The sequence below is a fragment of the Diadema setosum genome, chromosome 9 (assembly GCF_964275005.1).
Source record: "Diadema setosum chromosome 9, eeDiaSeto1, whole genome shotgun sequence".
NCBI lineage: Eukaryota > Metazoa > Echinodermata > Echinoidea > Diadematoida > Diadematidae > Diadema > Diadema setosum.
Window position 1 is genome coordinate 22,552,395 of NC_092693.1, and position 22,645 is coordinate 22,575,039.

A 22,645-nucleotide genomic window follows, 5' to 3' on the forward strand; every position below is an offset into this window, starting at 1 on the left:
AATTGAAGAGAAGACTCAATGGCAATGCTGAGACTAGTGTTGCGAAAAAAAAAGAACTTTCACGCTCAGATTTTGAGCTCTTGAAGCATTTCATCATCACGACTAATTACAGATTATCAGTGTTATCTTACATCAACTCAGTGGCAGTGCATGGTAGCGTAGTTTATTGAAACTTCAGACGTGCTACAGAAAATGCAATTAGAGTACTGTGTCGATAGACGCAATCTGCAGTATATCATCTACTAGTTTATTCAGTAGGTTACTAATGAATCAATAATGCCTCTATTTCCAAACGATGGGATCGAGCTATTTCGTAATCTTCATCACCAAATCCTATCTATGAAGTTGCTCCTGAACACCTGATCTCGCTGATACGCACTTAATGTTAATTGCCGAGATTGTGGTAGCGCGTCTCGTCTCCATGGTTACGTGTGTCAACTGAAGGCATGTAAGAGCAGTTTCGTACGCTTGCATGATGGACCACGCGAGGAAATGATCAGAATGTCACATGAAATTTGGATTAGCTCTAAAAGTTCTGTCGGCCTGCTGCCTCCGGGATCGAAGGGATGGATGACTTTCAACTTTATGCCTCCTTTTTCCTGTTTCCAATGTTATTCCTGACATAGTGAAATTAAACATTGCGCAGATAACGAGTGACGGGAGAGTCAACGTAGATAAAATCTTCCACCTTTGTAACCTCCTACAGTATTTTAAACCCTGGGATCAGAGTGTTATGTACTCAAGTTTCCATATTGTATTTCTGGTTGTCCTGGTATACTATGTAGGTTTAGTTAAAGTGCTTTGAATATTCATACATTCGACTTGGATTTTCCGCTGTAGTGATTTTTGCGGCATCACCAACCAACACGGCGGGTGTAGATTTTGCGCCTCATACACGCACTATGATCAAATTGCGCGCTGATCCTCAGCTCACAATAAACCCTTTCGTTTGTATAGCAAATCATCGGTCTTGCAGAGTATAAAGTGTTGTCAAGAATACAAACTTTTATTTCAACGACTGTACCAAACTCCCTGTCATTTATTCACACGAGGGTGTTCTAACATGGGACAAAAACTGACAATATTTTCTGTCTATTGGTAAACACAATATTGTGGTCCATTATCGAGAGATCACGTTTATTCAATCTCTACTTGCCCATATAATATAAATAATCAGTAAGTCAGTTCTTGACAAAAACAAACACACAATTAAACAGACAAACAAGCACCCAAACAAACAAACAAAAAACAAACAATATTTCAGCAAACCAAGAAAAGACAACAACATTTATCGTCGAAATGAATTCTACAGCCAAGAGCTTCACATAATATTATCCATGGAAGCATATCTAACAGCTGTTCCCTGGAAACGGATCTAATTTGGGGTCAAAGAAGAGGTCTTTCATCTTGTCTAGTATATTCGAGCTCCGTGTACCATGCATGTTTCAGAAATACGTGATAGCCCTCTCTCCCTCCCCCTGTCTTCCTTTCTTCTTCTTCTTTTCTATGTCTTTAAAAATAAATGAATACATAAACTTTTCGGCATAAAAAGTGTAAGCGCAATTGACGGGTTACTTCAATGAGCTGCAATGTAAGGCTGTGAAGAGATGTAAGGCAAAGTACATTATTGCTAACGCTTCGTTTTCATTATATTTCATTTCAATTCGCGACTGAACAGAATACATAAACAATGTAGATTCTACCAAGTTACGCTTGTTGTACTGCTTTCATTCAAGTAATGTGTACTGATATTACCATGAACAGCAATTATACAAAAAACTGCCGAAAAGAAAACAACAAAAACCCAACAGTCAATAGTAATCACACAGTAACCATGGAGTGACGGCGCTGTAAAATAGTTTTGCTGGTTTGATGTCAGTGATTAGACAGGGCTGACTCTAACGAATAGATTTTTGTTGACTATAGCATGACGGGATGAACGTGTGGTCGTGTAGTATTAGAGGTATGATAGTACATGTGGAAGTAGTAGAAGTAGTAGTAGCAGCAGCAGCCGCAGCAGCAGTAGTGGTAGTAGTCGTAGCAATACCAGTGCAACGTAATATCACCATCATCAGTATCATTATTATTTCTTTTTCCACCTTAACAGGTGCTGTCAACAGCTACGGATGCAATTCACAATTGTTCAGGTATGTGTTCACGTATCTTTCCTCTAAAATTTAATTTGGTAATGATCGAAAATGCGTACTACATATTGGTAGAAGCAACACTAAATGGTGATCGACAGTAATAGTGGTATATATACTGATGAAGATATAATAAGAATAATACATTTGCGATATGAAGCAAAATTAGTGATTACTATCAAATGCATTATCAGATCATGCTATTGTTAGTAATGAGGGAAGTGAGTTATACGATCACATCTTATAACGAATTTTATTACGACGGACTTGCTTGACACCAAGGAGACGTGGGATGGGAAAAAAGCCCCTCCCCCCTCCCATTTGTTTGTTTGTCTGTTTGTTTGTTTCTCATGTCACTTCCGGGTTTCATCGGGTGCCGCTATAATACAAGCCCCCTTTCATTTTTTTTTTTTTAAACGGGAGGGGGGGGGGTTCCGCGAATCCTTATTTCTTTATTTTTGGGGGCTGCTGGCAAACGGGGGGGGGGGGGTCCATGGAACCCCTGAACACCCCCCCCCCCCCCCTCCAGTTACGGGCCTGAGAAGCCAGTTACGTATTCACAAGGCAAAATCGTATATGTGATGTATGGGACGAATATATATATTATATGATTGCCCATCCCTCCCCATTTTTTTATTATTAATAGAGCAATTAACGTGGAGGACTTGGAAAGTCAAATCTTTCTCTTGCAAACCCAGACAATTGTCATACAGTCGTATGAGAAGTCACGGATTATTTGATTAATTGCGTTCCTTGGCGATGATGAACTGCAGACGGACCCAAATGTAATCTCTTGTCCAATCGCAGTGTCTATACTGAACAGAATTCACTTCGTCATGGTTTACCCTGTTGATGTCATACAGCGTCATAATGTCGGAATACTGCACAGGATGAAATGCCTTGAATTGATGGCAACAGCTCCTTTAAAGACGTCGAAAAGCTCGTAAACGATTTTCGCGAGGTTTTCCTCCGTTATTCAGTAAATTATGTAGACTATTTTATGTTTCCACGCGTCCATGGCTGACGAAGCATTCTGTAAACCATTAATTAGCGTTTGCAATGTATTTGTGTAATCTTGCCGTTGTTTCAATTTCATTGACATCATTTATGGGAGCAAATTCGAGACAGCGATTGTTCTCCCGGCCAGTTCGAATTCCATTAATATGAAATATTTTTTGATAATTCTTTATTCGAATTTCGTTCAATTTCATATCACAGAAACAGAAACGTTCACAGAAACAAAAACAAAACATCAAACAAAGACAAACTGCATTATACACAAACATTGTACAAAATAACGTCAATCTTACACTATATAAGGACAAAATGCAGTACCAACATTGTGCAAACTAATGTCAAACTTACATTGTAACTCTTTTAACCAAGGAAACGAAATCCACTTTCTTTTAAACACATATTCTCGCAAAACGGGAACATAATAGATAATTTGCTTAAAACACAAAACGGGGCATATTTTATTGCTTCTCGAAGGAAAAAAAAAGAGAAAAAACGAGGCCATACACATACACACATTCACACACACACACACCCACACAACGCCAACAATGTACAAGTTTCACATACACACGCACACACACCAAGGTCCCTTCTATCTCTCCCTCTCTCTCTCTCTCTCTCTCTCCCTCTCTCTGACCCTCTCTCTGACCTTATTATAATGTGATGTGTTTGTATATATTATGTACATGATGTCTTCCTGCTCTACGGATGTATAATGCTACAAGGTCATTAAAAAAGATGCCTCAATAAAATAATGAAAGCCTGAAGTCAGACGTGACCTAGTTATGCAATGCATTCACCAGTGCATCATTTAATCATTAACGACGTGGCCAGGGAAGACCGTTTTTTTCTGTTGTTGTTGTTTGCTTGTTTGTTTTTTACTGGACAAGGCCAGTAACTTTTTTGAAATGTATACGCATTGGATGTAATGCGCATTCTTTACAACGAAATATAGTGGCAATCAGTGTCACTTATCATTCTGACATTTTCAAAGCTACCAATAACCACATGCTGGCCATTAAAAGCAACGTCCATTCTGAGCTGATGGCCGTCAACAGGATGTACTTTCGTTGCTACAAGGATTCAATTTGAAATTCTTCACTGGAAACTACTAAAGAGATTATAGTTCTCTCATTAATTTTGAGGTAAAGTTCCCGTATCAATTAGGCGGGATGAAAATTATTTTTAAAAACACACACACACACACACACCTACACAAACCTGCACGGCATCCAAAAATAGTCGATAGTGGAAAGGTAATGACGTTATTGTAAGAGAATGGTTTCATACAGAGGTAGTAGGGAGTTCAATTCACTCCCTTTGTCAATTAAAAAAGGCAACCAGTATAGATATTTTCAAGCGATCGCTGCAAGAGCACATCTCTTCTTATGTTTGATATAACTCAGTACATGACAGATTACTAATACATAATTTAATGGGAAATGCATATTTTTCAATTTCTTTCTCTTTTCTTTTCTTTTCTTTTCTTTTCTTGTGTTTTTTTCTTTCTTCTCATTGTATATATTTTGATTTGTTGTTTAATTGAAGAAACTGTATTACTTTAGTTTATACTGGACCCTCCTGTAAAACAGCGGGACCATAATGGTCCTCTTCGCTGAGTGAGGCTATCCAGCCGTATTATTTATGAGTTTTTGTATCACATGATTTGTAATGTGGATTTTTATATTTACGGAAATAAATTACCATACCATACCACGCAATCTCCTCACCTGAGTAGATGCAACCAATAGCAAAGTACCTTTGGATGATAATTGATGACAGTTATCATGTACTCTTGGGAAAGACACCTATATTACAATGAAAACATGACTGTTAAAACTTGGATCATATACCCATACCGCGGGTTTGTTTTACTATTACATACGAGATCTATAGGTCTCTTTAAAAGAGAAATGTTAATGCGATTGTCCCATTCAGGCGGATCTCGTGTATACTGTACTGGCTCGTTACCGTATATGGGCACGATTTTGTAACTAATTTGGATTAAGCTGAAATCTGACTTATTTGATAGTCACAAAGGAAACAATTAACTTCTGAGAAACAAACAACTGCTGGAACAGTCGGCTGTGAAGGACTACGCAGTAAGGTTAAAGAGCTGTCCAAACATTGATGTAAAGGAGCACTACAGCTGCTGCTAGTGGACTTGTATTGGGGATTTGAAGATTGAGAGCCCACGATAATGCACCACGCCATCACAGCTCTTTTCGGTATTATTTTTTTTTTATAGCGTCATAGTCATAAGAATTGCTTGCTTGTTTGTTTGTTTTTGCTCCTTTTGCCTGTTCGTACGTTTTAAAGATCCATTCATTCATTCATTCATTTTCCTTTTTCCTGTATATCCATCAACAACAGCAACAACCACAAAAACAACAACAACAACTACTACTACTACTACTTCTACTTCTACTTCTACTTCTACTTCTACTTCTACTTCTACCACTACTACTACTGCTACTACTACTACTACTATTACTTCTACTACTACTACTACTACTACTACTACTACTACTACTACTACTACTACTACTATAACTACTACAGCAACAACAAATGCAATACCACAAAAGACAGCAAGATGTTGGAACACGTTAACAACCACCGCGTAAGCCAGCTGATTAACATGCATTTAAACTTTAATACAAGCGTTCTGTGCTGTCTCAGACAGAATGGTCACTACGTCAGATATTTCGGAAAAAAATTCTATGGTACACGCGATGATGAATAATGCAAAAGGTGCAAGGTTGCAGAATTAACAACGTGCAACATGCTTCGGATGTATTCAGAAGCAATTCTTCGTAATGTGATGATAGAAACTATGGTGACAGACATTTCCAGGACGGAACACCGGCGCACATGGACAATGTGGTTGCTCTGATGCATTCAGATGAAGGCGGTCAATCAATGCATAATAGAATATTGTAATAAACATGAGTGCTGCATATAAGCTACGAATTTCGACATAGAATGCGGGGGGGGGGGTATATAGGAGGGCATGAACCCCATCTGCGCAGTTCCAACGTTGGTCGCTTATTTATCAATCTTTTATCAATCCATTTTCCACAGTAATTTATAATAATGGTCGTTGGTAAATAGGGCATCGTATATAGATATATATATATATATATATATATATATATATATATATATATATATATATATATATGTGTGTGTGTGTGTGTGTGTGTGTGTGTGTGTGTGTGTTAGTGTGTGTGTGTGTATGTGGTAAGAGAGACAGAGAGAGAGAGAGGCTGAGGACTACACACAGAAGCAAATCTATTACTTATCATTCTACTGTTATGTCAGATTTATATAAGACATAATCTATTCCTTATGTTTACTTGATTTGATTTGATTTGATTTGATTTATTTCTGCATACAATCAGATACAAATTGAAATCAAATTTCGAAAGCACAAAAACAAACAATAACAAATGCATCAATTGATAATGATAACATAACATTACACAAATATCTAAACATAAGCAATTGCATTGTGCAAAAAAGAAAAAAGAGATATACAAAATATGCAATAAGATATAAAGTATTTTCCATTAAGTGACAAAAACAATTGAATGTAGGAGACCACCATCGTGAGCGATTAGGCTTGAGATGAATGGGGCCTATACCTTATGTTTATGACTTTGCGATTTTCCTCAGATTTGATCCTCCTGAAAGGAAAGTTAGTCATCGACACAGATTGTGGACTGTGGTACATTGTGTGCAACGGAGGAGATAATGACACGGACCCCGCGTCGTGCCTGAACAGCTCGGCCCCCTGCAATGTTACGATTGATGACCTTGGATATGACTTTGACTTTACGAGTGAGAAAAACCGTTTAGTCCGCAGACAAAACATAAGCGTAGCCATATTCTAAGAGTGTTTATTCATCTTAATCGTTCTCTTGATACGAGGTTATACTACAAGTTTAATGCCCCAGTCACATAGACATCCCGGACCACCCTGGATCTGATCCGTGGTGATCCGGGGAGAGATCCGTGTTGACGCCGGGAGGCCAACACGACAAATGCCGTGTTGGTCCGTGTACACGCCGCGATCTTCCGGCCTTATCCGTGTAGCTGCCGTGTTGATGCCGTGTGTACAGTCAAATCAACGCTCGTCGACGCTCCATCGAGGTCGAAACTATCCCGTAACTCCCCGGATCATCATGTAGATCCTTGAGGATCCGTGTTTATATGTGACTGGGGCATTATTACTTGTTTTATAATTATCATTGCCATTACTATGATCGTGACTGTCCGTACTGTAAGCAAGTTCATTATAATTGTCGTCATTTTATTGATAATTAGATGTAGCAGAGCCAAAGCTCAAACACATGGAGAATCCCGCTTCATTTTTTTTTTTTTTTGCAATACTAGTTGAAGACCTAAGCCCCTCTTCGACTCTGTGAAGATCTCAAGTAGGTTTTTTTTTAAATCATTATTTCCGATTTAGATTTTCGATGTTTGTTTGTTGTTTTTGTGGCAGCTGTTCCTATGATGAATTAAGAGAACATTATATAACTCTTTTTTTTCTTCAAAAGAACCATGATAAGATGATATAATAGGCTGTGTCATAGGCTTGCAGTATCACGATTAGTTACTTTGTTTGTTCGTTCGTTCGGTAGTTGTTGTTATTGTTTTTTAAGAGAGGAAGGAATGGGAAGACTCTCCAAATCATTGTGATATTTAATGCTTTCTCCTTTTGTTTTCTAATTTTGTCTACCCGCTCTCGTTTCTCCCTCGCCCTCGTCTGTCTGTCCCTTTCTCTCTCCTTTGTTCAAAAGTAGGACTTTTAAACAGCTATTACTTAATTCCACTGCTAATGATCTGACAAGTTTAAAGTCACTGTTTATGTGTTTGCTTTGTTCTTTTTCTCTTTTATATTGTTGATTTCGTGTATTTTGTTGAAGTTGCTAAAGCGCTTTCAGTCTGCATAGAAAAGGCACTATATGAATATTGGTTATTATTATTTGGTTTGATCATCTCTTCATCTAACTTTAAGCAGACAACGCCTGGAACTTGTCTCACCCGTGGCCGGAGACATACCCGCCGAATGACATGGACTCTTCCTACGTCACAACAACCCCTGAGGTGAAAACATCCATGAGCGACACGTCGGGCGATTCCAATGATGCGACTCCGACTAACCATCAGTTCACCGACGACGACACGTACCCGAGTACGCCGACGAGTGGGGAGGAAGCCACGGTCGTGACGGAGACCTTCACAACCACGATGGCTATCATTGACGAGAGCACCACGGAACTTGGAAAAGGCGACAAGGTCGAAGGCCTTGACGAGGTGCACGACTGCCGCGCGAGATACAATGAAACAACGGAGCAGGTATATACATGTCACTCCGCCGATTTTATTATAGTCTCCGTATTAACACTCGAACACGTACTTTTGAAGAAAACGTGAATGAACCAGTTCTAGTCATTAAACGCAAAAAGGCTACGAGATTAAACTCGTGTGTATAATTATCAATGGAAATATAATGGAAACAAAAACTCTTCAACGACCGTGTATATAACTAAAAAGAAAAATCAGGTACCTTGAATTGGAGTGACAACATTGCTACTTCTGACAGGTATTTTGATGTACTTTTAAGACTTATCTGTACATCGTGTGGATACAACGTATAGCAACCATGGTATTGTGCGATTCCATTCTGATACTAAAGTTACAAATTTTCGCTGCAATTTATAATTCCCAACTAAGCATCTTGTCATTCGATCGGCTACGATTTCCTGAAAATGATATGGTCCAATGAAATATCTACTTAGAACTAAGGATCCAGACAGCAAATCTCGTTAAATGATTTTTGAGCAATTTCAGGCCTTTACCACAAACTTATTGAATTTATTGAATTCTTCGTCAGCTCAATATGCATTTATTTAGACGATAATTTTTTAAGCTTTGACAATTACCTTTAATATTTTCCAGCTTGTCGTGCTCCGTGGGGAAGTATTCTTTGTGGAGTACAATGACGATTTCAACAGAACTTGGTTCTACGGAGTGGCATCGTTCCTCGTCGACGGCTCCGTCTATCTCGACCACAGGCTGAACGTCGAGATCAAGGGACGCAATGCACTCCGCATCGAGAGCGTACTCGGTCACATCGTCGTCAACACGACACTCCACGTTGATGTGGTGAACGGAACACGGCCGAATTCGTCATCCGACTGGCACCTCGGTGGCTTCGGAAGTAAGAGAAGAAGACCTGGGGGCATTTCATGAAGTGTTTTGTCCGACAATTTATCGGACAGATTTGTTCCCAGCCAATCAGATGCAAGGCTTTCAGTAGCTTATAACAGTTTGTAAAAAAAAAAAAAAAATCTGACAAAACGCTTCATGAAATGCCCCCTGATCTACGCAGATTGATCTATGTTGAACATACACACATGCATATTGCATTACTGTGAACCAAAGTCGTGCCGAATCCCTACCAAAATTTTCAGAGAGTTCAGTCACTAAATCACATGTCTAATGGCTTCAGCATCATTTTTTTTTTTGCCCCACCAACTCCCACCCCCCCCCCCCAAAAAAAAGTACAGTAAATACAAAATTGTACGTGACAAAAGGAAGTCTGGACACTGTATTTGGCCGACACAGAATCAAACTGTTTGTTCAATCATAATAACTAATGACTTTAATAATCGTCAAATGAAAATAACTTCAAAGTTCACTGGGCATGGGAACTGATTGAATGGACACATTAGCAAAACTTCAAAGTGTGACACGGCGCACCTTTTGAGAAATCTCTACTAACAGAATAAATCGAATTTCGATGTATTCTCTGACTTTGTGTGCTTAGGTGGAACAGGGGCCGGTGTCAAAATGTCAGATGTAAAAATGTCAGAGGTGTAAAAATGTCATAACATTTTTACCTTTTACATTTTTACCGCAAACATTCTTATCTTTGACATTTTCATCTTTCACCGGAACAGGTGCCTGTATGGATTGACCATTGTTTCGTTGTTTTAGTAACTTAACTTTCAAAACGAAAAAGAGATGAACAAGTTGAAGTGTAGATGTAAATCCTGGAGATCGGTATGATTGAAATAAAATTCGATGTAATTGCATTTGATAATTCATAATAGCTGGTGAAACGTTCAATTCGTGACTATCGATGGTTTTGTAACATTACGTTCAAAATTTAGAAAGAGATAAATATGGAGAAAAGAGAATTTAATGTAACCCCTTTTGTTAATTCATGATAGCTGGTGAACGCTCAATTCGCGACTATCAGTTTGATAAAAATACATCATAAGAGTCCCATGAAAGATGGAATCTTGGTAAAAGTTCTCCTTATAATTATCTTCGCTTATCCTTGAATTATACGAGTTGCTGCTTTTTTTTTTTTACTGTCAAGCGATGACCTGAAGTGTCCTATCACGAATCTACCCAGTTTACTGAGTTTTCTAAATTGCAGGTACAAAAGTTATCAAACTTGTCATTGTTTTTGTTGAAAGGGGGGGGGGGGGGAGTAGGTGGGTAAGATGTGTTGTGGTCTTTTAAATATAGGCCAGATTAAGTTATTTTTTGAGGGAATTTCCCAAGAAGCCTACCTGAATTTGTCTTGGGATACCCAGGTGAGTTTGCGAAATTCATAAATGGCAAAATGAATTTGGAAATGGTACGCAGTGGATACGTGGACATACATTGCAGAATTCAATATTAATGCAACATTGTATATTGTGGTATCTTCACTTTAAACACAAACACACACACACATACATACACACACCATTATTTATAATGATGGTTGGTGGGGTTTTTTTGTTTTATTTTGTGTTGTTATTTTTTTTTGTGTTTTTTTTTTTTTTTTTTTTTGCTTAACATGAATTAATTTCGGATAATGTTTGGTACATACTGTAATTACATCTAAAGTGATCCACGTCTTACAAGCGCCTGCTGCTTTTTAGTGGGCTACTTTTTTTTTTCATTCTAATATTTTTTTTCCAAGTGTACATTGATATTTTGGTTATTTAATGAAGTTGTATGTACAATTTATTGTAGTTCATGATACTTTTGTTATCTATTTTCTAGAAACTTATAGAATAATCATTGTGTACTGTATACTTTGTATTTTGTTATGGTTTTTGTGAACGAATGGAAATAAATCTCAATTGATAAGAACTGAACTGAATTGAAATTTCTCTTTTGTTTTCTTTCTTCCACCGTGACTTCCATCACCTGAGTAAGATAAGGGAGGACCAGGGTTAGGTGCACCCTACACGAGTGACGGGGCGGGGCATGGTGGAGTGGGCGGGACCCCAATTTCGGCCCCAAACCCCGAATACAGCCAGCCTTACCTGATGAACGATACCAGACATCTTGTCGGCGGAAGTGCAGGTGGGGACAAGTGTTTTTTTTTTTTTTTTTAGTTTTAGGTTTCGTTCAGCTTATGTATATTTCCAAAGAGAATCGAACTAAGGATGCAGTTAACAACACTGTTTACAAACTGCAATATGTGTATATACCAAACAACTTTCAAAGTAAGTAGAGAATACATTATCAATAATGTGATATAATCGATATTAGTGTCAGCTGTTCAGTAGTAGAAAAATCGATATTACAATATACGTAAAAAATCATTATCTTCAGCAGACGATGTTATGCAGTGCATAATGCAAGGAGATTCCGTGTATGTGCATTTTCTTTTGAGTGTGTGTGTGTGGGGGGGGGGGGGGAAATGCCGTATTCTCAAGGGAGTGTAAGAGAGCTAATGTAATGAAGCGGATATTGATTAATCTGATCAAGTTGATCAAGATATTTTTTTTCTTTTAAGAGTTATGCTTGATTTGATAAATTTTTGTGTATAGCGTGTGCTCTGCCAAAAAAAGAAGGAAAAGAAAGGTGATTTAGCAGCACATTTTGTGTGTGTGTGTGTGTGTGTGTGTGTGTGTGTGCGTGTGTGTAATAAGACAGATATGGATTGGCTTAGATTAGGTTAATCAAGATAACTTTTTCTAAGAGTTACGCAGAATTTCATGTCATTTCTCTTATATAAACATGGTATGACTTGAAAAGAAAAAAAAATATATTGTACTGTATGTTGGAAAAAAAAATATTTAGCAGCACAAGAAAGAAGAATACAGCTGCTTTTTTGTTGTTGTTCATACTAATTTCATTGTTAACATGGACCTGATATTGAATGAAACTCAAATAAAGAACATCCTAAAACAAAAAAGTGTGTGTGTGTGTGTGTGTGTGTGCTTGTGTGTTTTATTCTAAGTTTTGTTATCATCAATTTGCCTTGGGTATTGATGAATGAGATGTGATTTCGTGATAAACGCATAGGGTTCCTAACATGCCTAACATGCGCCATCGTTTATAATCCCCTATAATTGACACTAATAAGCCTGTGAGTTTGTAAATGTGTTAGAGAGTGCATGTGTCTGTCTGTCTGTATATATATATATATATATATATATATATATATATATATACACTGTATATATATACATATGTATATATATATATATATATATATATATATATATATATATATATATATGTATATGTATATATATGATTATGTATTATTGTTTGAGTGTGTGCGTATATGTGTATCTAGATATGAATATACGTGTGTCCGCCATTGCTCGCATAACATTATATTGTGACATTATTCATAACCGATTGTGAACATTTCAGGCGGGGTTGTATCTGACGAGGAGTCGGCCGAGAGAGCGGCTGGGGGTGGCGCCTTGGAGCTGATCGCATCATCTGGTGTGATATACGTGGGTAAGAAATAAGTGGCGTCGAGCCATAACGGTTCCGAGATGTCGCGTGTTGATAAAAGACAGGCTAACAGACTGAGTTATTATGAAGGAAAGCAATCAAAATGAGAAAAAAACCCCAAACGAATTGTTCCCTTTTTTCGCAAAAATTGCGGATATCCAAACTAACTACCGATCTTGCTTTTGATGGAAGATGACAATACTATTGTGAGGTAATGGTAAAGGTTATTGGTTTCCATACCACGATAAGTATTCCAGGAGGTTCAAGTACAAAATAGTGAAAACTCAGAAGCAGAGACTGGAATAAATTTTGATATCTTTAGGATAAGATAATACCAGAATTCAATACTTTGCATGTTTTCGCCAAGCGGTAATATCAATCACATTAATGACGTAAATGTCATAGATATTCCATCATTTGTCGTGTCGTGAATATAAATATATTATGATATGCCAGCTTCAATGCAGTGGACTCCCGTTATAGTTTTCTTTCGTTATAACCGAATAAATTAAAAAAAAAAAATCGTTCTCACCGTGTTCGATATAACGGGAGTGCATTGTATAGGCTCGAGTGTTCCCGCATGTGAATGTCGCAAGGAAAGCCACACAAGCACAGCGATGATAAGTTTGGCATTAAGATTCTTTTCTCCCGATCACTTTGTACGTCAGGTGCACTTATCACTGCCCGAGGACAAGACGGTGGACAGACACCGAACACTACTCAGTGGTGTCGAGGTGGTGGCAGCGGCGGCCTGGTCCGATTCATAGCAGCTTATGTAAGTTTGGGAGGTTTTTTTAACGTGTTTTCCTTCATGTTCTTGTCTTTTTCGTCTCGCTTGTATTATTGTTGTCAATCTTGGTTAGGGTTTCAGTTCTGGTCTTTGTCCTGGTTTTGGTGATGGTCTTGATTTTGATCTTGCCAAGGAGATATCACCCCTTGATCTTCCTGTAAGAGGCTTGCGAATATTTCTCTCGCAGTTCCACTGTACATGAATGTCATTATTTGATGGTTTAATATTTTCCAGTTTACGGTCGTGTATAGCCTTTAGATAGGAGACCATCCCTTGACTGATTTTGTCTCCTTCCTGTCTAACAGAAAGCACGGTCATTACGACGGGGAGCATTTTCTTCTTTAAATGTAGAAGTAGTGATATGAAAACAATGATATTCAAAACTTCTCGATAATTATACAAATCGGGTTGCTTTCTGTCGTATTTCATTACTCGACTCTTAGTGAGTATGTCTTTTTTTCTGCTATTGCACTTTTTGTGTGGATGTGTCTTTAAGCACACGTACAATTCTGATATTAATTTAGTAATTACTTATACATGTATGAACTCCAATGCCGCCACCACCACAACAACCCGTTTTAGCGACTGGGTGAAGGCAAGGGAAAAAATACAAGGGAAAAAACAAAACAAAAGCAGTTGCAAAAAGTGTGCAAATCCCAATTTACGTAATCAGACGCATGTGAGGGGTAACAGTGTACCATTTTACCTCTATCAGATTGAAGTGGTAGATCCCGGCGCGGTGATAGTCGAGGGTGGAGACTCAGCTCTGGATAACTCCCAAGCCTTGTGCGGTGGTGGAGGGGCAGGGGGCGTGGTTCACCTGTCAGCGGGAGGGATTTGTGTGAGCAGCAACGACACTATCCGCCTTGGGGGCGGGGATGGCAGCCAGATGGGTGAAGACGGCGTGCTCACATACTACAGTAGGTTATTACCTTGCGGAGTAGACCACTTTGATCTTTACAAACATGCACATTGCCATATACTCATATTGGAGTAAGCCCCGTTTTTAGTACATAATTTTCGTAATCTCATTCAGATTTATTCAAATTTTATTAACATCGTCGGAGGGTTGTTGTTGTGGGGTTGTGTGTTTGTTTGTGTGTGTTTGTGTGTGTGTGTGTGTGTGTGTGTGTGTGTGTGTGTGTGTGTGTGTGTGTGTGTGTATGTGTGTATGTATCTTGCTTTTCTTTTGTCGCGTCTTGGTTCCTCAATCTGGCACTGTCTGGTGGACCTGTCTAGAAGATTTTTCAGGTAAATATTAGGCTACACGGTCCCTTTCAGTTCTTAACCTTTCTGTCCTAATGAATCAAATGTGCACAAATTTCTCACGTGAACCTATGGACAGGTATTAAATCTGGCGTGCAAAGGGTTAAAGCGGGGTTGTAAAATACTTACGTCATGATTACTAATCTTATCCTGATGATGCAAAGCTGCCATGCGAAATTTAGGTCTTCTTGTTTGATGAGAACGCGTGATATTTCTGGTACAGGTATACATTCCTGTCAGAATATTAATATTCGTATTTTCTTATCTTTGTTTTTCAAGGTTACTCGGATCCATTGTGCCATGTAGAATTCGCCATCGGCAACAGCAATGACGGAAACGGAAATTTGGAAAACGGCGACGGGTACAGAGGGGACCCAAGCGATGTGGAAACGGGCAGCGGTGGTGGTGAGTCTTCCGCAGGAGAAACCAGCCGGACGCAGAGCCCGACTAATCCGCGTCGGAGCGAAAAGAGGGTTCAGCAAGAGTTGCAGAATGCGGTCGCAGATCTGCCGGTGAGGGGTCTTCCCATAGTCCTATATATTTATATATTTATATTCAGATTTATATAACGCCTAAATAGATCGTTGTCATTTGATTGGTTCTTTGACATTGATCATTCGGTCCATTTCACTGTAACGTCATCATCCGGGCAATTCTGGCTCCATTTACCGTGCAAATTTGGATCCATACGATTTGCTCCATTGCACGCACTCAAAGAGCCCGGCACACTGCTTGCGTTTGCAGTGTGTATGCGACACCAAAGCGCTCAGTGACCACTCTCTCGATCTCAGATTCTCTCTTGTTTCTAAATTAAGAAAATATCAAATGAGAGGGATTTTTTGGCGTTATATAAAACAAATAATATATGGTTTTCATTCTTGCAATGAACAGAAGATATCATTTGGTGAAGATAATAATCAATGGAGATCCATTCAACGAGGCGCAGCCGAGTTGAATGGATCATTTCAACTTTCACCTCATGAAATAATCTGCCCATTGTATTCATAAACATTCATTATTTGTATAATGATATCAGTCCGTTTTAGTGTGAAATGTCACTCCATTTTTAAGTTAATATGATACATATGAGTGACTGAAGGTCAATTGAATAAAGTAATACAATTTGCTAGCACACGATATCGGGACGTTGAACCATCAAGGTGATGTTGTTTTAAAGTTTTCTCGTTTTCCATGTTTTCAGGGGTGTCAGTCATTAAATGTTGTCAATGTCAATGTGGTGATAATGGTATTGCCTTCCCAAGTCTTCTGTTGACCTGCACACAAGTCATCATAGCGAGATTCAAATTATACGGCGTTTCCATTTTACTCATCATTCAAAAAGAAAAAAAAAAAAAAAAAAAAAAGAATGGCATGGCCGGCGCCATGGTGTGGGGGGCATTTCAGACATCTGGTGCCACTTCCGGGTTTTATCAGCTAACAAGCAAAAAACAAACAAACAAACAAACAAAAACAAAAACAAAACAAAGGTCTCCAGCGCAACTTCTGTACTTCTGTAGGGTGCCACTTCCAGGTTTCTTCAGCTGACAAGCAAAGAAAGAAAGAAAGAAAGGTCTTCAGCGCAAAAACAAAGCCCTACCGGGCTCACACTTCAATTTTTCTATTTATTTCTTTCTAGTCATTGCCACTTACGCCCAAAGTTGTCACACCTTATGTATTCCTTTGTATGGTGCAAAAAAAGTGGGGCCCCGACCCCCCCCCATGTTCCAAACACTTGTACCATGATTTATCATAAGTGACGCGATCAAGTTATTGCAGTGTGAAAAGTACACAAACCAACGAATGATCGCAAGCAGAATGGCATTCCTCATTCTATTTCTCCTCAGCTCACATCTGGAACAAGTAACACGTCAACGGCAGAAGACGTGACACCGGCGGAAGCAGCGAATCAGGTGAGGCAATTTGAGAGCGCCCTCAGAGACGTGGCGGCAGATCTTCTCGGCGATTTAGCAGACAACGAATCGTTTAGCACGACAGCTACTGTAGGAGATACAGGTTTGTCTTCACCTACATCCCTCCCGCCTTTCCCTTCTCCTTTTTCATTCGGGGTTTCTGTCTCCAATTTTCCTAATTGGTCTACTTATTTCATTTCTTCTTTATTTTCTTCATAAGTTTACCCAACTTTTCATCTTTATCATACTTTGTTCCTTTTGTGCACCAATGCTTTACAAAATTATTCGAACATTAATGTAATATTAAAGGACAAGTTCACCTTCATGTACATGTGGATTGAGTGAATGCAACAATATTAGTAGAACACATCAGTGAAAGTTTGAGGAAAATCCGACAATCCGTTAAAAAGTTATGAATTTTTAAAGTATCTGCGCAATTACTGCTAGATGAGAAGACTACTACAGAGTATGATGTCACATGCGTACAACGATATAATGAAAATAAAAAGAGAATTTCACAAAATTTTACTTTTTGAATAAAGCACACATTTCTTGGACTTGTTCACTGATGAATGTGAAGGATAATAATATTCCCCTTGCCTTCTGAAAGAGAGAATTCGAGTATTCTTTTGTTATGCGAGAAAAGTGAAAACAAGGTGAATTTTCTTTATAATTTCTTCATACCGTTGTACTCATGTGACATCACAAGCTATAGTAGTCTTCTCATCCAGCCATGACTGAGCAGAAACTTTAAAAATTCATAACTTTTGAACGGATTGTCGGATTTTCCTCAAACTTTCACTGATGTGTTCTACTAATATTGCTGCATTCACTCAACCCACATGTCTATGAAGGTGAACTTGTCCTTTAAATGTATTTCATATCATATCATGCATGTCTATTCAATGCTATCTTTATGACGGTCTTGTCGATACTTTATTCCATTTCTCTCTGTTATGCATGCGCTCACACTTTTCCAGCATTCTTTCGTGCGTGGGGTGTGTGTATGTGTGTATTGGGGGGGGGGGTGCGTGTGTATCTTTGTGTGGGTCGACCTACCCCCAAATGACCAAAAGCATATTCTTTTTTGGTAAGTGTATAAATACATGAAATTAGGACCTATCATCTATGTCCTACATGCTTTCTTGCTATGTGCCCGTCTTGGCAATTTGCTCACACGTACAACTGTCTAAATGTGAGATATTTCATTTCATTGTTGCTCAGAAGTGAAAATAAACATCGTGCCAGCATCAGACTTTCGCGGGACTTCGTTCCCATCGCCCGGCGATAGTAGCGGGCTGGAGGCGGACACTTCCGGTACCAAGATTGTGATCCCTACAATAGATTTGACAGAAAATGCTACGGGTAAGCCAGGAATCCCGCCTTCCCATAATGCACTGTGTACATTATACAATAATAAATGATATGTGATTGTGGCCGACACCCCGGTTTCTAGTATATACATGCGAAATTTCAAAGTTCCCCTTTGCTTTTGAATATTGTCAAATTGTCATGAAACATTCATCAACCACTTAACTTGAGTTTCCACTTCTTTAAGGATCACTCTGAACACGGAATGGAGTTTTTTTTTATTTATTTTCATATTTCTCACACATATCACAAAAAGTATATAAATACGAAAATTATACGAAACATAAATTAGATGGAATTTCACCGGAATGTACAAAAGTTTGTCTTGGTATAAACAAAAGGTGTATACATGAGAGTTGAGCTATAGTCATAATGCGATAGATATGATGGGGCCTGCGTAAAAGCAAGCTTGTACAACCGCAGGTCCCGTGATAAATCAGATTAGGGGAACTATGAATACAGATAATTTAAAACCATACTTTAACTGGGAGAACCGATTAAAACAAATAAAAAATCCGATCAAATAAATGTTACTAAATAAAATACAGTTTGTCTTTGATTCCAAAGAAATGCGTCCATAGTGTTGCAATAAGTCTCAATTGCCATACACTGCGTCTAAAGCCACGTTTTAACAGAGCCTTTCAAACTCGAGCTACCGCGGCAGCGTCTAGGTAATCTTTTTTTACTCCTGCTTGTTAAAATGATTATTGCTCGGACGTTGTCGCGGTAACTTCTGCTCCTTACTTTTGTAATCTCCTGCTTTTTTTATTGTTTGAGGCAAAGAATTTTGTTGATCACTTTCACCTTCTCCGGACATTGTCGCAACAACAAAGACAAAAACACTAAACAATAGCAAACTGTTGACTGTTTGTTTTTCCACTGACAGGGCATGTCGTGTCTGTCTTCATTCTCCACACATCTCCCCCACCCTTGGGTGGCAAGCTCGCTGCGAACACAAAGTAAGTCTAATATAGGCTTAAAGGCAAACTCTTTCGTGTTGCAAATCTAAAACAAAACAAAAAAAAAATCTTAAGCGAACGATGCAGCAGCCTCGAAGCATCCAATCAGCTGCAAGCTCTGAAGACCTTGCCATGGTAACTGTAACTATTTTAGGCCTAGATATACCTCATTACTATTTTGAAAAAAAAAGTGTTTTGAATTGAACGAGCCCCTGTGATGCAAGCCTTGATATTCTTTTCAGCATCACTTTTTTCTTTCATTTTCGCAACAGCCGCCAACAGCATAAAAATATCAAAACAGTTAGCAACTATTTAATTAGCCTCTGCTGTTAACAACAGACCAAACGTTCTACAAACATTGATAGACAATACACGATTCATTAGCTCATTCAAGGCTCAATGAGCCACAAGAGGCTCGTTTTCTGCACTCACAATCATTAAAAATGGATGCAAAATATGGCTTCCCTCAAAGTACCCCTGCTGCATATGCACTTTACTCTTAGGTTGATTCACATATGTGATGATGATAATGATAATGATAATGATAATGATAATGATAATGATAAAATTATAATGTTAATTACAAAAAATAACAACGACAAAGACACTAACAACAGTACCAAGCATATAATACGAATTCAAAATGAAAAGAATGGAACAGAGAAAAATAGCATTACATTAATTTTCTCTTTTTTGCGTTTTATCGTTGTATTTTTTTTTTTTTGTAGTACACTTTTCTGGCTTTGTTTTTATCTGTTTGTGCAACCATTCTCCCAATTTTTATTCACCTATTTTGTGCCTTACTCTGTGGAATTGGATGGGATCTGAAACAAAAGACATTTTGACACGGCGAACATGGAGCAAAGTTATCACTGCAAGCTATGGAACAGGTTTATGTGTATATTCTTCCTTGGATGCTAGAACACAGCCCGCATGTCATTTCAAGCAATTATACCTTAAAAGCATCCTGTCATTAATGAAGCGAAGGGCTGTAATGGTTCGAACATTTTAAGTGCAGCTTCACGCCGATGACGTTGAGCATGGGTGCCGTTAATGAATTAATAAATTAATGGAAGTTGGAGAGAGGTGATTATGTTCTCCTCAGCGAAAATTGTTACACTTTAACAGAATTTTTACACTGAAAAATTTGTAGCGTCCAAAATGTCTTTTGTGTCAGTGTTTATTGTTTAGTTATGAAGCGTTTATCTTAGTTTTCGATGTGACAATGTTCGATCTCTCTGTATACATGTATATCTAATCTTCTTCTTTTCCCTTCACTATCTCACTCTTCTTCTTCATCGCCTCTTTCTTGTGGGATATTAGCACAAGCGTGAGTCATCAGCTCAATAGTCACGTGATCAGCGCCACTGTGTCGCTGGAGAACGACGGCGCCGTGAACTTCAACGAACCAGTCGTCATCGTTCTGAGAAATGGCGAGGTACGCGTCAGTTGTTTGCTTTCTTTTTTTAACTTAATGCTATTATTTTTTTTCGCCCCTTTTATTTCCAGTGAGAGACAACTATAACATCATCTCAGTGTCGGCTTCGCTTGATTACAAGATGCCATATCGCTGTCATCCAAGTCAAGCAAAATGCCAATTGGTGACGGAGACCGTCACCAGTACCAAAAAACAAAACAAAAAACAAAACAAAACCCGATATATCTATTTGGATAGTCTTTAAGTACTCTTATTTATGTTTTGATGACCACTTTGTTAATTTGTCATGATATCATATTTGTACAAGTGTATGGAGGAAAAGAAAACAAACGAAACATATACTTGGAATGTTTTAGAAGTATTTCATTCATTCATTTATTTTGTCAGTCAGTCAGTCAGTAAGTCAGTCAGTGGTGTACCTATTTACTCAATGTCTCCATGTGTTAGCAAATAGTAGGATACATACAAAAACAGAGCACATTTCGTGATTTGAGTCTTTTACGTGTGGTGTACAATGGTGTATGCAGACAACATTTTGATGAGAGCCACTACGTACAAACTTTACGTGTTTCTAATCTACAAACAGCACAGAAAACAAATGGTTCTAGAAAGGATGACTAACAAACTCGAACTGTGTTGATAATTTTTTTTCGTGCTACTCAGATAATCAATTTGTTCGCTTTTACGAGACCACACAAAGAAGAAGAAAAGAAACAACATCGCATGTGAATATTTATGCAGCGGGAGGCAGACCTACAGATGAATCCGACTTAAGAGCACTGTAACGTTGGTAACTTATGGCGGCCATAACGGGGGGGGGGGGGGGGGGGGGGGCTTCCAAAGAAGAACGGAAGCACTTTCAATGGGTTATGCAATGAGCCAGGTGCATTGCTATGTCAGTGCATAAATCATCTTTCGTCAGGCATACTTGAAGCCCCCAGTCAGAAATTACCATTAAAAGTTATCTTCTTCCTATAGGAAGGTTTTTTAATATCTTTAAAAAAAAAAAAGAAAAAAGTACGGAGCAGACTCTGTAATTGCACGGTTCGAGGTCACATTGGTTTGTGATAGATGATATGATGGAACCGCGAGTAGTATTCCTCCCATGAGTGTGCTTACCAAATTTACATGTACAGTGCATTTTCACAAATTTGATGGCGAAATTATTGCGAAACCTTGACATCGCGTTGTCGCACTTCTTTGTCGCTGATGTCGAATTCCCAATGGTGATGTAAAACTTTGTTCCAAGGATAAATTTGTAACGATGATCCATCAGCCGAGTCTCGGTCACGTGGGAATACGCGATCGACTTTTAATTTGGTGACAAATCGCAAACACGAAAATGGTACAGCCTTTAATTGTTTCGGTAATCCCATCAGTCATTTATGCGAATAGTATCACGCTGGATGTTATCTGAATAAATGAAGGTTTTGAGATCGATGAGAAGGTTAATTTGATTAGTTGAACCCCAACCTCGACGCCGTTGTGTAAAAGGACCTTTTTGCGATTTTGACTGACAATTACGTTGTTCTATAATTTTAGAGGCCATATTTTGCATCCACACTGCTTCTTATTCAAATTCAATTTAATCCAATTCAAATTTTATTTCATTTTTCGAAAAGAGGATAGACATTTCACTTTCCTTGGTAACAGAGAGTAAGGTTAAATGAGCAAAACGAAGTCCTTGACGGTACATTTGAAAATGCAAATAGCAATGTCTTTGGAGCATTCCTCATGATTTTGGATATTTGTGGACTACGGGCATGAAATTGCACTGCTCTATCCTATCTTGATTTCACACACACACACACACACACACACACACGCACACCGTTACGTGTGGTCTGGTATTGTTCTCATTGTAGGTTGTTATCTGCTTTGCTTGTCCCTGTCATGCCCGTTGTGATCTAAAAACACTAATGAAATGATGATAACGATGTTAATGATAAGAAACACAGACATAGGATAAAAAATAAAAC

The 22,645-nt window shown here is 38.5% G+C and overlaps 1 protein-coding gene across 1 annotated transcript in view; it reads left to right on the forward strand.

Annotated features, from left to right (window-relative positions):
* LOC140233241 (uncharacterized) overlaps window positions 1-22,645 on the forward strand; it is a 48,578-nt gene that overhangs the window by 14,946 nt on the left and 10,987 nt on the right. The window contains exons 2-14 of the mRNA XM_072313352.1: window positions 2,108-2,147; window positions 6,840-7,004; window positions 8,188-8,525; window positions 9,129-9,390; window positions 11,391-11,540; window positions 12,846-12,935; window positions 13,601-13,707; window positions 14,438-14,642; window positions 15,268-15,500; window positions 16,833-17,001; window positions 18,123-18,263; window positions 19,156-19,228; window positions 20,552-20,666. Of these exons, the coding sequence (XP_072169453.1) occupies window positions 2,108-2,147; window positions 6,840-7,004; window positions 8,188-8,525; window positions 9,129-9,390; window positions 11,391-11,540; window positions 12,846-12,935; window positions 13,601-13,707; window positions 14,438-14,642; window positions 15,268-15,500; window positions 16,833-17,001; window positions 18,123-18,263; window positions 19,156-19,228; window positions 20,552-20,666 (2,088 nt within the window). The remainder of the gene's footprint in view (window positions 1-2,107; window positions 2,148-6,839; window positions 7,005-8,187; window positions 8,526-9,128; window positions 9,391-11,390; window positions 11,541-12,845; window positions 12,936-13,600; window positions 13,708-14,437; window positions 14,643-15,267; window positions 15,501-16,832; window positions 17,002-18,122; window positions 18,264-19,155; window positions 19,229-20,551; window positions 20,667-22,645) is intronic.